At 41.8% G+C, this 15,683-nt stretch overlaps 1 protein-coding gene across 1 annotated transcript in view; it reads right to left on the bottom strand.

Annotated features, from left to right (window-relative positions):
• LOC114656089 (thrombospondin-type laminin G domain and EAR repeat-containing protein-like) overlaps positions 1-15,683 on the bottom strand; it is a 167,335-nt gene that overhangs the window by 119,714 nt on the left and 31,938 nt on the right. The window contains 3 exon segments of the mRNA XM_028807496.2: positions 570-724; positions 726-797; positions 3,857-4,077. Of these exon segments, the coding sequence (XP_028663329.2) occupies positions 570-724; positions 726-797; positions 3,857-4,077 (448 nt within the window).

Genomic DNA, 15,683 nt, shown 5'->3' with positions numbered 1-15,683 from the left:
CCACTTATTCTTCCCTGCAGCAGTCTTGTTTTGGACTCAATCCTATGAGGCTGCCCTCAGCTAATATTTGCTTTTCATTGCAGCGAAAATTACAATATACATGGTAGATCCCCCCCAAACCTTTATCTGTTGTCCTTGTCTTTCTACACTATAAATTGCACTTTTTTGCACTTAGCACATACTGTAAGCTCAACATAGACTTTCTTAATCTTGTCGATTACAACATGTCTCAAAGTTGCATATTAGTGAATATTATATACCTTGGATCATACCATCCTACAAAATGCTTGACTGCACTGAGATCTGATGACAGGAGTGGGGAAGGGAGAGTAGTTGTATGTTATAAAATGACCATTCCGTGCACTTTACGCACCATATACTGTAGTAAGCCAATACAGCAATATGCTGTAAGCTTGCATCAGTTCAGTTATGATCTTGCAGTACAATACAATATATAGGTAGACATGCTGCATTTGGTAAGCGCTTTACGTCTGCTGTGGAAATAAATTCAAAACAGATATCACATATTAACAAATCAATGGAGAAAACCAAGCTGAGAGTTCACTTACAAGCTAAGAGGTATGTTACAATCCACAGTCAGCGATGCATATTCTCCAGACACTGCCAGGATAAAGGTGTGCCAGTGGTTATCCGCCAGGGACACAGATCGGAAGATGACATGCTCCCTGTGCCCCGCATTCCAGAAGAGAAAGTGTAGCTTTATCCAGAGAAAATCTCAGACCCAGCAGCAGATTATTTGAGTCTTGTTCAAGCACCGTGAAAATGTATTCATTTTTCTGTAATAGTGAAGAATTTTGTAGCTAGATTAGAAATATAGTTTAAAGAAAGGACAAATTAAATGAAACACTTAAGATGAACTCTGTTTCCTGTTTCACTTTATCCTGATACATATTACGATGGAGGCAGCACCTGGCTGTTATGGGTGCAAGGCTCTTTCTTGTCTTGCTCTGATACAGTAAGTGTTATTTATTTAGCATTCTTGCTAATAAAAGGAGTGATAGCTGAATAGCTGAAGAAAGTTATTGATAGTGTCAATTTTTCAATTTTAACTATTCAATACCATACTAAGATACCATCCTGATCAGGATTGATGGAGAAGAGGTGCCAAAAACTGAGGAATAAACAGGAAGAACTAAATTAAAAAGAGCCCACATTGGTGACTTAAGAGCCTCCAAAAGTCATTAGAAGCAAAACAAGTGCTGCCAAGGGAGGATAATATTTGCAGGCCTGAAAATCTCCTAGGGCCTCCAGTTTAAGGGAGTGCTACAGTGGACTGATAAGACACCAGCTGTGTTTACATAGCGGCTAGAAGGCAGGTAGTATGTTGGTCCTAACATACTCTTACTAGAGGGAAAGAGGGGCTGAGGAGCAGTTGGTGACGCCTGTCTTTTTAGTAAAAATCAGAAATTAAAGGGTACTCTGGGGAAGGAGTTTGCTGCTACATAGTCTATTAACTGTTTTCTTTTTCTTTCCTAAAGGCCATGTCACATTAAATGACTTTTCCAACAATTTTCAGTCACAGACTTTATTTACATTATCTTAGTGAGTTGGAGGAAGTGATACTTCCTGTCATGTAGTTTAATATCCCCTGTGACTTAGCCAGACCAGTCTGTGACTCACTCCGACAAAATCAAACAGGTCTGATTTTGTTGTAAGTCATAGGGGTGGGCTCTGTGGGCAGTGCTAATAGAAGTCCATTTCATGCCCTATGTGGGAAGGGGGGAATGGTTTCCCTTGGTGTCTATAGTAGGTATTCAGTACTAGATTTAGATGCCCTCAATGTTTGGAGTTCACTCCCCTTTAGTTATATAAATGGTGTCCCTCTATGAACATACTACAGAATTTATTAAATGTGCACCCGTCAGACTGTAATCACCCTTCCAAATTTTTTGGAGCGAGGGTCCCGTGGTGCCTCCAGCAAGATGCTGCCTTGTGTAGCTGCCCATGTTGCTCATACCTAAATCCACCATTGCCTGTGTGCAAAAGAGCCGACAACCAATGAGCAGCCACCCTGAGGTACAATGCATATAATGCAGCTACAAGGAATAAGGAAAACAGGTGTTTTGGACCTTGAAAACAGACAAGCAGCTCATCTGTCTGTTTTCTCATGTTTTACAGTGAGAGAATGGAAAAAAGAAAAAAAAGGAATGATTGCAACTGATCTCACCAGACCTGGAAAGTATTCGTAAAGCACTAGCATGGTCAGAAAAAGGGGCAGTTCACAATATTTTGGAAGTATAAAACCCTGATGACAACCCCTTAGTCTACTTTTAACTTTTGATGCCTTGGTTTCTGTGACCAGACAGCAAAAGAAGCCCACCTAAGTCCAGAACAGCCTTTAATAGAAATATTTATTTTGTGTTCAGAATAGCCTGCAGGCTATTAATCTTCATCTTGAATTTTTCCAGCTTCACTATACAGTATATACTGTATTCATATTTATATATACTGCATACTGTATATAAGATTACTTAAAGCCAAAGAAAGGCATATGTGGTTGTAAGAAATTATGAAGGGTGGAGTCAGGGGAGAGGCAAAAACAGACACCCATTTTAATAAATGTGTGACAGTCAAGGACGAGCATCACCCTGGAATGGGAAACCAGTCTCTTTAGGTAACTTTCACTCAATCTGACTTGATTTAGAAATGCATGCTTTTAGGATTGTGAGGACCCTCAAGTACCCAAATCTAAAACAATACAAACCGCAATTTGAAATTGAAATGTTTCCCACCTTTTTTCCTGTCATGCTGTAATTTTAATGTTAGAATGCTCAAATGATTTCATCTTTCCCTCTGCTATTTGTGTATTATACATTAGTGTTATTGTGTTCAGTTAGCACTCAACGTCTTAATCTTGTGAATAGAAGAGCCATGTTTAGGTCTGTTTTTTGTCTAATACTCTGTGATGGTACAGCTCAATAGTTTAGTATGTTAGTGCAATACATAATGCTTTATTCTCAAAACAGGAAGGCACAGAACATTTGTCTTTACATATTTGTAGGTGCCAAGGTGGAGAGACTGGCATTCCGACCAGGATGAAGGCCATAAGGAAAGGATATGGATGAACAGGTGTCCTGGCTAGTGTAGCTGTGGATACCTTTCCTAGCCAGGAAAACATAATAGAAGGACAGGGAAGGACTGTCTATTGGGGCCATGTAGTCCCCCAGTACACCAGATGGCAGCATTCCTTGGGTAGAGCTCCCATTTGTACACCTGTAGGGCACCTTGTGAATTGTATCCCTGATGGGCAGTCCTGTCATGATACAGTATGTGGGTTTTGCTAGAGGGAGCAGATGAGACAGAACTCATAAATTTTAAGGAGGCTTTGCCAGAAGTGCTTCAAGGGTGTAATCATGTGGCACCAGAAGCATTCCTGGGTCTGGCATAAAAGAAACCACTCAACCTCATCTAGGCTAGCTGGAGTCAGGAAGTACAGCACAGAGCTTGCCTGAGAGGTTTGAGAAGAATTAATAAATGAATTCTTTTCGTGAGTACTTTTTGAAGAAAGGACCCGAAAAAGGTATTTCCATTGAACAAAATTTAATTTATTTCGACCCATAGCTGTTTACTTGCACTGTGTCTGGAGTCTGATGCTAAGTAGCAACCCCCCTGTCTGTTGCATGCTTTAATACTGAGGTGTATAATACACCCTAAGCTTTATCTACCATTGGCACTGCATTTAGTAAGATGCTTTTAGTTTTGTCCATATTATAAAACGTTGATATTATGAGTTTAGAATATTTAAAAAATAAGCATTAACTGGTTAGGCAATCAGCATGATTCCAACCCCATTTTACCAGGTTTAGCTCATGCCCTTGGACTTGGATTGAATTACCTTTGGTGCAGCTTGTAAGGCTTTCATTGTAATAACAATGGAGAACTCCTCTGGAAAGTGGTCACAGTTTATGAAGAACTGGGAGGCAGGAAAGCTAACCTTCCCATGTGGTGATGATATCTGAAATCCTCTCATGCCATCATCTTGAATCATTCTGAGCCCGCTGACATGGAATCCATTGCCTGGTGTGATCTTGGACAGAAAATCCAGAGGCAGTAGATCTGTTGTAATAAATGGATTGGTTAGTATTGCTAAACGTTTCTAGAAGTGAAATGTTTACAGTACAGGAAAAACTGGCATGATTTATGAAAATTAAAAAAGAAAGTGCCTAATTTGTGTTCAGTAGGAAAAAGCCTACCCAAACATAATGTCCTCAGACCTTTAAAAAACCTATACATAATAAAAATAGTAAAAAACTGTGCAGGGAGTTCAAACCAACACATGGACATTGCTGGATAATTTCCATATCAGAAGTAAAATTGTAAACCTTATTTATGAGAATATCCTTATGTTTACATGTTACGTGTTTACAGTACTTGCACAGATTACATTCCTTTTCTCTATTTTTTCAGTGTGGCATCAACTGATGACAGACCACAGCATTGAACTACTGTTTTTTTGATGCAGACACTAGTACAAAAAGAATAAGGCCACAATGAATAAAAGAGGAGGGATGAACATTGAACATCCCTGCCCTTTGAGTTGTCCCTGGAGTTCTTACACTGTCAGCTAGTTATAAATTTCAGAAGACCAGAGATGGTGGGCAGCTTCTAGTTTGTACATCCTCTAGTGGTAAGAACTTGCTGGAACCTCTGATATTTACCCCTTAACTTAGAAATTAGGACCAGAGACTGCACGATACGTAACGTTCTGATTAGGCACAAATTAAGGACACTGACTTGCCTTTACTGTATTGATCTTCCAGCTGTCAAATTTTTTTATTGGTGTCCCTATCTGCTAAAAATGGCACAAATGCTGCCCCTAGTGGGGCTTGTTTGCACTCATATTTGTCTTTTCACCTAACCATGCATCATGGGGTATTCACAGTTGAATTCTGAAATAACCCTAAGCCTAACTCCAACCCATCTTATAAGTTGGTGGGTAATGGATGTTCTATACTATTTTAAATGGGAAAAAATCAAATTCTCACTTAAAGAGTCTGTTCAAAACTTTTTTAAAATATGGAAAGATTTAATTAACACAATTTTATAGTAAGGATTTAAATTGGGGGGGGGGGAGGAAATTTTCCGTTCCTCTTTTTCTTTTCTTTTTGTTTTTACCCAAGCTCTTGTCTCTCCTCTATTACTTTTGGGTGGGAGTTGAGTTCTTTGTTATGTTTTGTCTCTTTTTTACTTTCTCATTTATATAGTATAAAGAAAGTATAGGAATTATGAAAAAATTCGACCTCGAGATTTTGATGAATCTTGACGTTTTAGACCTTCCTCAGTCCATACCATTTTTGAAAATATGTCTGTCTGTGTGAAAACGCTTTGACCTAAGTTTGTACACCTGCTTTATATCAAAAATAAGGAATCCTATCAACTTTTGGGCCACTTCCTTTAACTGAATACTTTTGCGAATTTTCAAGTAAATTATGGTTATAATTACAGATGGATGATTCAAATTTTGTATAGATATTTTTAATGATAAAAAGCAAACAGATATGAAATTTGAGAAAAATTACTCAACCAGAAGTAGCATTTTATTTAAACAACCATCCAAAATTTTTGTATCATGGAAATATAAATGTGTACATGATATTAAAAACTGTATTCAATATAAAGCATATTCTTTCAATAACTAATATTAATTTTATTTTAATTTATACGTCATCAGTTTAACAATAATGTGTAAACATTGAACATGCCATGCAAATATAAAGATGTAATGGGAACAATAAACTGCCACATCCCCGTCATGGTTCTGGTGATACATTTAATTTTATAATTTTTTTTTAATTTCCGCCATCATTATCATAATTAAATGTAGCTAAATTCAGTTTATTTTCCCCTCCTTTAACCGTCACCTTATCGTGGTGGAGGGGTTTGCGTGTCCCAATGATCCTAGGAGCTCTGTTGTCCGGGGCTTTATGCCCCTGGTAGGGCCACCCAAGGCAAACTGGTCCTAGGTGAGGGATGAGACAAAGAGCGGTTAAACAAACCTCCTATGACGAAAAACAATTTTGGACGGCGTTTTCCCTTGCCCGGACGCGGGTCACCGGGGCCCCACTCTGGAGCCAGGCCTGGAGGTGGGGCTCGATGGCGAGCGCCTGGTGGCCGGGCCTGCACCCATGGGGCTCGGCCGGGCACAGCCCGAAGAGGCAACGTGGGTCCCCCTTCCCATGGGCTCACCACCTATGGGAGGGGCCAAGGAGGTCGGGTGCAGTGTGAGTTGGGTGGTGGCCGAAGGCGGGGACATTGGCGGTCCGATCCTCGGCTACAGAAACTGGCTCTTGGGACGTGGAATGTCACCTCTCTGAAGGGGAAGGAGCCTGAGCTAGTGCGCGAAGTTGAGAGGTTCCGGCTAGATATAGTCGGACTCACCTCGACGCACAGCTTGGACTCTGGAACCAATCTCCTTGAGAGGGGCTGGACTCTCTACCACTCTGGAGTTGCCCCCGGTGAGAGGCGCCGAGCAGGTGTGGGTATACTTATTGCCCCCCAACTTGGAGCCTGTACATTGGGGTTTACCCCGGTGGACGAGAGGGTAGCCTCCCTTCGCCTTCGGGTGGGGGGACGGGGCCTAACTGTTGTTTGTGCGTATGCACCGAACAGCAGTTCGGAGTACCCACCCTTTTTGGAGTCCCTGGAGGGGGTGCTAGAGGGCATACCTTCTGGGGACTCCCTCGTTCTGCTGGGAGACTTCAATGCTCACGTGGGCAATGACAGTGAGACCTGGAAGGGCGTGATTGGGAGGAATGGCCCCCCCTGATCTGAACCCGAGCGGTGTTTTGTTATTGGACTTCTGTGCTCGTCATGGATTGTCCATAACGAACACCATGTTCAAGCATAGGGGTGTTCATATGTGCACTTGGCACCAGGACACCCTAGGCCTCAGTTCGATGATCGACTTTGTGGTCGTGTCGTCGGACTTGCGGCCACATGTCTTGGACACTCGGGTGAAGAGAGGGGCGGAGCTGTCAACTGATCACCACCTGGTGGTGAGTTGGCTTCGATGGTGGGGGAGGATGCCGGTCAGGCGTGGTAGGCCCAAACGTGTTGTGAGGGTCTGCTGGGAACGTCTGGCAGAGCCCCCTGTCAGAAGTAGCTTCAACTCCCACCTCCGGCAGAACTTCGACCACATCCCGAGGGAGGTGGGGGACATTGAGTCCGAATGGGCCATGTTCCGTGCCTCTATTGTTGAGGCAGCTGACCGGAGCTGTGGCCGTAAGGTGGTCGGTGCCTGTCGTGGCGGCAATCCCCGAACCCGCTGGTGGACACCGGCGGTGAAGGATGCCGTCAAGCTGAAGAAGGAGTCCTACAGGACCCTTTTGTCCTGTGGGACCCCGGAGGCAGCTGATAGGTACCGGCAGGCCAAGCGGAATGCGGCTTTGGTGGTTGCTGAGGCAAAAACTCGGGCGTGGGAGGAGTTTGGGGAGGCCATGGAGAATGACTTTCGGACGGCTTCGAGGAGATTCTGGTCCACCATCCGGCGTCTCAGGAAGGGGAAGCAGTGCAGTGTCAACACTGTATATGGTGGGGATGGTGCGCTGCTGACCTCGACTCGGGACGTTGTGGGTCGGTGGGGGGAATACTTCGAAGACCTCCTCAATCCCATTAACATGCCTTCCAATGAGGAAGCAGAGCCTGGGGACTCAGAGGTGGGCTCCCCCATCTCTGGGACTGAGGTCACCGAGGTGGTCAAAAAACTCCTTGGTGGCAGGGCCCCGGGGGTGGATGAGATACGCCCGGAGTTCCTCAAGGCTCTGGATGTTGTAGGACTGTCTTGGCTGACACGCCTCTGCAACATCGCATGGACATCAGGGACAGTGCCTCTGGATTGGCAGACCGGGGTGGTGGTCCCCCTCTTTAAGAAGGGGGATCGGAGGGTGTGTTCCAACTACAGAGGGATCACACTCCTCAGCCTCCCTGGAAAAGTCTATTCAGGGGTCCTGGAGAGGAGGGTCCGTCGGATAGTCGAGCCTCGGATTCAGGAGGAACAGTGTGGTTTTTCGTCCTGGTCGCGGAACAGTGGACCAGCTCTATACCCTTAGCAGGGTCCTGGAGGGTGCATGGGAGTTTGCCCAACCAGTCTACATGTGTTTTGTGGACTTAGAAAAAGGCATTCGACCGTGTCCCTCGGGGAATCCTGTGGGGGGGTACTCCGAGAGTATGGGGGTACCGGCCCCCCTGATAAGGGCTGTTCAGTCCCTGTACGATCGGTGCCAGAGCTTGGTCCGCATTGCCGGCAGTAAGTCGAACCCGTTTCCAGTGAGAGTTGGACTCCGCCAGGGCTGCCCTTTGTCACCGATTCTGTTCATAACTTTTATGGACAGAATTTCTAGGCGCAGCCAGGGTGTTGAGGGGGTCCGGTTTGGTGGGCTCAGGATTGGGTCACTGCTTTTTGCAGATGATGTTGTCCTGTTTGCTTCATCAGGCCGTGATCTTCAGCTCTCTCTGGATCGGTTCGCAGCCGAGTGTGAAGCGGCTGGGATGAGAATCAGCACCTCCAAATCCGAGACCATGGCCCTCAGCCGGAAAAGGGTGGAGTGCCCTCTCAGGGTTGGTAGCGAGATCCTGCCCCAAGTGGAGGAGTTCAAGTATCTCGGGGTCTTGTTCACGAGTGAGGGAAGAATGGAGCGTGAGATCGACAGGCGGATCGGTGCGGCATCCGCAGTAATGCGGGCATTGCATCGGTCTGTCGTGGTGAAAAAGGAGCTGAGCCGCAAGGCGAAGCTCTCAATTTACCAGTCGATCTATGTTCCTACCCTCACCTATGGTCATGAGCTATGGGTAGTGACCGAAAGAACGAGATCGCGAATACAAGCAGCTGAAATGAGTTTCCTCCGCAGGGTGTCTGGGCTTTCCCTTAAAGATAGGGTGAGAAGCTCAGTCATCCGGGAGGGGCTCAGAGTAGAGCCGCTGCTCCTCCGCATCGAGAGGAGTCAGATGAGGTGGCTCGGGCATCTGATCAGGATGCCTCCTGGACGCCTCCCTGGTGAGGTGTTCCGGGCACGTCCAACCGGGAGGAGGCCCCGGGGAAGACCCAGGACACGCTGGAGGGACTATGTCTCTCGACTGGCCTGGGAACGCCTTGGGATTCTCCCGGAAGAGCTAGAAGAAGTGGCCGGGGAGAGGGAAGTCTGGGCATCTCTGCTCAAGCTGCTGCCCCCGCGACCCGACCTCGGATAAGCGGGAGACAATGGATGGATGGATGGATGGATAAATTCAGTTTCATCTATAGCAATTTATTGCAACAAATATTATATAATACTAACACTTTTTCTATTTTTTTAGGGAACTATAACTCTTTTTACTTTGCACATATATATGTACATAATGCATGTATAATCATGAAAAATTCCACCACTGTTTTCAACCTCCCTATATGCAAAAATATCATTTTAATATAAAGTTTGATCATAAATAGAGATAAATGATTGTGTGTCAATATTATCAATTAAATATGATGAGAAACAAAGAGATATGATATTTGAGAAATATTGCGCAACTAGAAGTGGTTCTGATGGCCATTTCCTCTATCTCAGTAAATGAGAAAGTCGAGGGGAGCACACTCCTGATTTTATTTTTATTTTTTTGCTCCAGTGTTCTTTTTTAAATTTGCTGATTTTTTTTCGAGTTTGACTGTAAAGTTGTTGTATACGTTTGACATTATTGTATGAAATGTTAATTCAAATAAAATAAATAAAAATTAATAAAAAAAGTATGAAAGGTCGCTGTGCTTATGGTGCTCCAGAACAATTAAAAATGTGTGGAACACCATGGCATAAATTTATGGATTCATACATTTTACAAATTAAGTAATGTAAAACTACACATACATCAGTTTAGATTACTAATGACTTACTCAGGGTGGCACGGTGGCGCAATGGTAGTGCTGCTGCCTCACAGTTAGGAGACCTGGGTTCATTCCCGGATCCTCCCTGCGTGGAGTTTGCATGTTCTTCCCATGTCTGTGTAACACTCAACTTCAGTTTCGTCCAATGCATTTCAAAGGGAAAAACAAATGAATTTGAGATGTTGAAGTATACCTTGAGTAACACTTAGGAATCCATCCAAACAGTTGTTACTCATTAGGGAACTATGTTTTCCATCATTTAGAACTGTGTTACGGATGGTTAATCACGCAGAAACTGATCTACACAGTAAAGTTCTGTTAGGAACCTACATTTCACATGTGATACAAGTGGTTTCAACACATAGAACTTAAGGAACATTGAGTAACACTCAACTTCAGTTTCACCCAATGCGTTTCAAAGGGGAAAACAAGTGAATCTGAGATGTTCTAGTGTACCTTGAGTAACACTTAGGAAACCATCCAAACAGTTCTTACCCATTAGGAAACTATATTTTATATCATGTAGAACTGTTTTCAAATCAGTATTTTAACGGGGCACTAAGTTATAGGGGCAGCACAGTGGCAAAGTGGTATATCTGCTGCCTTGCATTTAGGGGACCGAGATTCGCTTCCTGGCTACTCCCTGCATGGAGTTTGCATGTTCTGACCGAGTCTGCATGGGTTTCCTCCAGGTGCTCAGGTTTCCTCCCACAGTCCAAAGACATGCAGGTTAGGTGCATTGGCGATTCGGAATTGTCCCTAGTGTGTGTGTGTGTGCCCTGCAGTGGGCTGGCACCTTGCCCAGGATTTGTACCTGCCTTGTGCCCTGTGCTGGCTGGGATTTCCTCCAGCAGACCCCCGTGACCCTGTGTTAAGATATAGCAGGTTGGATAATGGATGGATGACATTAATTTTTTCTGAACTTCTTGACACTCTTCTAAATGTGTATGGAAAATAAAGCACTGCGATATCTGACATTAGCACTGCTTAGTACTAGAAGAACAGTCTTAAGAATGCAGTTTACATTATTAAATTAAAAAAATCCATTATGTATAATTTGGTACAAACATACACTGATATGAGGTAGCTGGTATGATAAATCCTGCATCCAAACAGAGCATTGTCTACTTGAAATAAGAAAAGCAGTTTTTGTATTGGACTAACCAAAACAGTTTTAATGTCTCCTAAAGATTACATCTTGCCTGAAGAAGGGGCCTGAGTTGCCTCGAAAGCTTGCATATTGTAATCTTTTTAGTTAGCCAATAAAAGGTGTCGTTTTGCTTGGCTTTTCTCTACATTCATAATGGCTAACACGGTACAACACCCTAGTACTAATGTCTCCTAAAGATAGCCTAGTGCTCGCCATGGTCCATTGTGTAACAGAGCAGACGTGAATTCCAAATTTGCAGCAAGAACCAGGGGCTGCTACATAATAGCTAGGCATGTCACACTGTTGGTGTGAAAATATGATACACTAAGCACAGTAAGCACAGATACATAATAATGTATATACTTTAAAAGAACAATGTAGAAACATAAAATGTAGTTTGGAGTAAATTAGTTTTTCCCTTTTATAGGAATGGATAAATATAAGGCAACATGCTAGTCGCAACAAGTACATTTGTTACAATATCCTTTGTTCTCGATAATGTTTGGGACAAAGACACATTTTTCCTTGATTTGTTCCTCAGCTTCACAGTTTAAAATTACAAATCAAACAATTCAGATGTGATTAAAGTGCACTTGGCACACTTTAAGAGTAATCGAATACATTTCGACCACACCACATAGAATTGACAACACTTTTTCTGCATGGTCCCCCCATTTCAGGGCACCTCAATGTTTGGAACATAGCAATGATAGGTTTATTAAAGCAGTCATTTTAAGTACTATGTTACATATCCCTTGAATCCCTAGAGATTATCTTGAACACAGTGAACCCAGTCTTGTTCTAGCAGGATCCTAAGTAATCCATAACCATTTTCTGCATTTAACAGTTTTTTTTTGTAGGTCCCAAGAAAAATACTCAATGGGTGTTCTGCTTTTCAAAATTGTTTTCCTCTCTGCAGAAACTATTCAAACAAATGTTTATGACTAGGAATCCAAAAGCCACTTCCAAAAATGCCCACTTAATAATAATAATAATAATTCATTACATTTAGGTGGGATTTACTGTGAAACCATGGCCAGATAGTCTTGCTGAGCCAGATGTCTGGAGACAGCCATTACTGAATTGTGCTTAAAACTGGGTGGGAAGAATTAGATGGTTCACCGAGTATCACATTTCTAAACTAATCCAACACCTTGTGAGGGCGGAGCTCAAAGTAGGGGTGGTGATACTGAACTTCAAGAACAGAGTTGCTCTTCTTAAGAACGCATGGGTTACATGATCAACTGTCAGATAGTGTCCAGAAGCCATTAAGAAGTTTGCTTGGCACATCTTTCTATTATAAAAAAAAAAAATCCTGGAGAGAAATAGTAGGGCATTGAGACGTGATCTTCATATTAAGATCACGGAAGACAGTTAAAAGACCCGCGAGGACCTTAAACATGAGACTTTGTGCCAAGAGATTGTCCCAGGACCATCTTGCGATGACATAGAACATAAGATTCTTGCAAGACATGCCCTACTTGCAATCAATATCAAATAAGACAACGGGGCAGCAAAATATTCAGTCTTGTGAAGGATTTGAGCACACACAGATCCAGGGTCTCAGCGCATATAAAGCGTATAAGGACAATACATTATAAATAAAACGTCAATGACTAAGCGAAGAAGAAAACAGCGTGGAGAAAAGAGACTCAAAAGCGTTTGAGAGAAAAAAGAGCAAAAAAGAAAAAATAATCTAGGTGCAAATTCAGAAAATAAGGAAAGTAATTATCAGCCCATAACAAGTGGAATTGAAACAAAGCACGTCCAATCGGGCTCAGAATTAAAAGACAGAGTAAAAGACTAAGTAGAACTTCATACAACTTCAAACGTTGGCGCTATACACATGTAGAGCAGATTATGAAAGCAGTTGAATTCGAAAGGCTCAAAAAACGTATGCGTGATACAAATGTGGAGAAAGTTAAAGAATATGAAAGTAGGAAAATTGGAAAGTATAAAAAAAAGAAAGTATAGGTCGCAGTAGCACAAACAAATTGAAATTATTACTTGAAAAGGGAAAATAATCACCACGGACCAGGTGTCATTGAAAAAAAAGCAGGACAAAGCCAGGTCAGAAATAAAAGACAGAGTAGAAAACAAAGTAAAACGCCATAACTTGGTTGCAAAACAAAGGGGCCAAACACATGCAGAGCAGCTTAGAGATAATGAAAACTGGAATTCAAAAGACTAAAAAAAAACGTAGGCGTGAAACACACGCAGAGCAAGATACAGAATATGAAAGTAGAAAAAAACGACAGTGTTCAAGATTCAGCATCTTGACAAGATTCAGCATATTGGAACTTGAAAGATTCCAAATATTGTTTTTACATAAGTTCTGAAATAAAAGTGAAACTAATGAAATAGCAACAATTCAAAGAAATAAATATCTTAAAAGTGTGTATCCAGAAAACCAAACACGGGGGTTGGTGAGCGAAGCGAGCAGGGGGCAAAGCCCCCTAGTCTTTATAAATAAGCTTGTGGTTGTCTGCAATGGGAAGAGGTGGGTAAGGAGGAAAAACAGAAGATATCTTTTCTGTCACAGTTGTTTTGATGCCTGATTCACCTAATGTACAGTATAATAATCTTCAATGTTTAAGACAACTTTAGTATTTTGCGAATTCCCTTTTCCACTGATGTCTTATGTTATCCTTGGTAGTTTGGCAACTTACTCGACACAAATGTTGCTTTAAATTTATCTTGGAAGTCGGATGTCAGAAATGAGAATGATATCACACCCGAATTTACCTCGTTCCAGAAAAACATTCAGAAAACCAATAGAGACGCATCCAGGAAAACCTTTGTTGTGCAGTTGATTACAACACATTTCACAAAGAAACAAGTCCATGGATAGAAGCTGGACATTAATGTATGTACAACTGATTTAATGGGACACAAATGCTAATACAGTAAACAGTAAATACTACAGCACTCACTAAAGTTTGTGGTGTACTTTGCCATTTTGCACTGATGTTATGATCTGAAGTTGGACAAACTCTGACTTGACAGACCCGTCCCAAGTTTCTGAATTGGAAATCTGATGGGGGTGTTCCAGATGAAAATTCTGACTAAGAACCTGGAAATTCTGACTTTCAACTTCAAATAAAATGCAGTATAAATTTATTTGAATGAGAATGTGATTAGAACTGCATGTGCCTTAATAACAGTCTTATACTTGCTGTAATCACTTTCAGAGGTACTATATTTGTACTCAGGTACAAACATACTGTATTGTTTTATTTCTATGTATGTTTGGAAGGAAGGAGTTATCTGTCATTTTTGATGAAGAAAGGGTCTGTTCTCATTTCTTAAGGATTTTAACAGCCTTACAGCACAGAGAATTATCCTGATGGATTTGGCAGTTCACAGATGTTTGTAACACTGCCATGCAGGCATGCACCTGATCAGCACTCACATATTACTCTACTCACATCAGAGCTCCAATGAGTGTCATGAAAACAAACTCCACTGTACATCTCCACAAGCAGCCTGAATCATTGACAATTAGTCAATGGACCTAGTGGACTGATGGTATGGAAGAATAATATTAGGGTAACATAGCAATCATCTTAAAGAAATAGCATTAAGAGTTAATACATGTCAGAAACCTGTTCAGGCATATCAAGAAAACAGATAAAGATCATGTGAACAACAAGACAAAAATGTAATACACAAAATGTACTGAAAGATGACTAAGAGATCAGATGAACTGTATTCAACAGGATTGGACAGTTGGTATATACACAGAAATGTCACAAGTGGTGGCTCAATCCAAAGAGTATAAGAAGAATAACAATGTATGAAAATGGACTTTCATTTTATATGTAATTTGGGTGTAAACCAACGAACCAACCAGAGTAAATGTATGCAATGATTTACACTGCATGTAAATTCATTCAGTTGTTGGCAGTAATACACCTTAATTTGGTTTGCCAACTGCCATTAAACAAAAGAAGACAAAGAAGAACAATATTTGGCCATTCTGATCATGCTGTAGAAGAATGCTCCCTGTTCAATCAATAGCAGAACAGTAATAAATGATGCAGATGGACAAGCTTTTCTCCTGCCTGATTACTGATTTGTCCTGTTAGAGGATAAGTTTTTTTTTTAATTAAGATGTTGATTTTTACCACAATGGAACTGTGGCTATATCTCTGTCTTCCAATCATCATGTATCAGCATGAAGTTGGATGTTTCAGACCAATGAAAGTTATGATTAAAACTCTGCAATGTTGCCATTCCTGATGTAGTCACGCAGGAGTGTCTGAGATTCTCTGTGCTGCTGTGTTCAAAGTCATTTATGTCTTTAGTCATACCCATTTTCCTTCTGAATTATACACACTTGTGATCCACTGTACCAGCATACTTACCTTCTCTAAATTGCACTGTTTGCAAACATGACGTTGATAATGAAAAGAAATTTGAGAGCATCGCCAGGGCAGACAAACATAGTGAGGCAGCCTCCCAGTGTGACCTGCCTTTTTTAACACTTGCTTTGTGATCTTCTAAAACAAGTGCTTGTTCACAAAAGTCCATCTCTCTAATAAGAACTAATTGTCACCCATGCTTAGCTATTATACGACTAACTAGATTTAAAACAAACATTATATTTAATAAATTCCATTTTGAAAGAACTTCACATTCATTATGACACTACATACA

Source organism: Erpetoichthys calabaricus, chromosome 8 (assembly GCF_900747795.2).
Source record: "Erpetoichthys calabaricus chromosome 8, fErpCal1.3, whole genome shotgun sequence".
Classification (NCBI taxonomy): domain Eukaryota; kingdom Metazoa; phylum Chordata; class Cladistia; order Polypteriformes; family Polypteridae; genus Erpetoichthys; species Erpetoichthys calabaricus.
The sequence above is the reverse complement of the archived record's forward strand: the minus strand, read 5'-3'. Positions and strand labels throughout refer to the sequence as shown.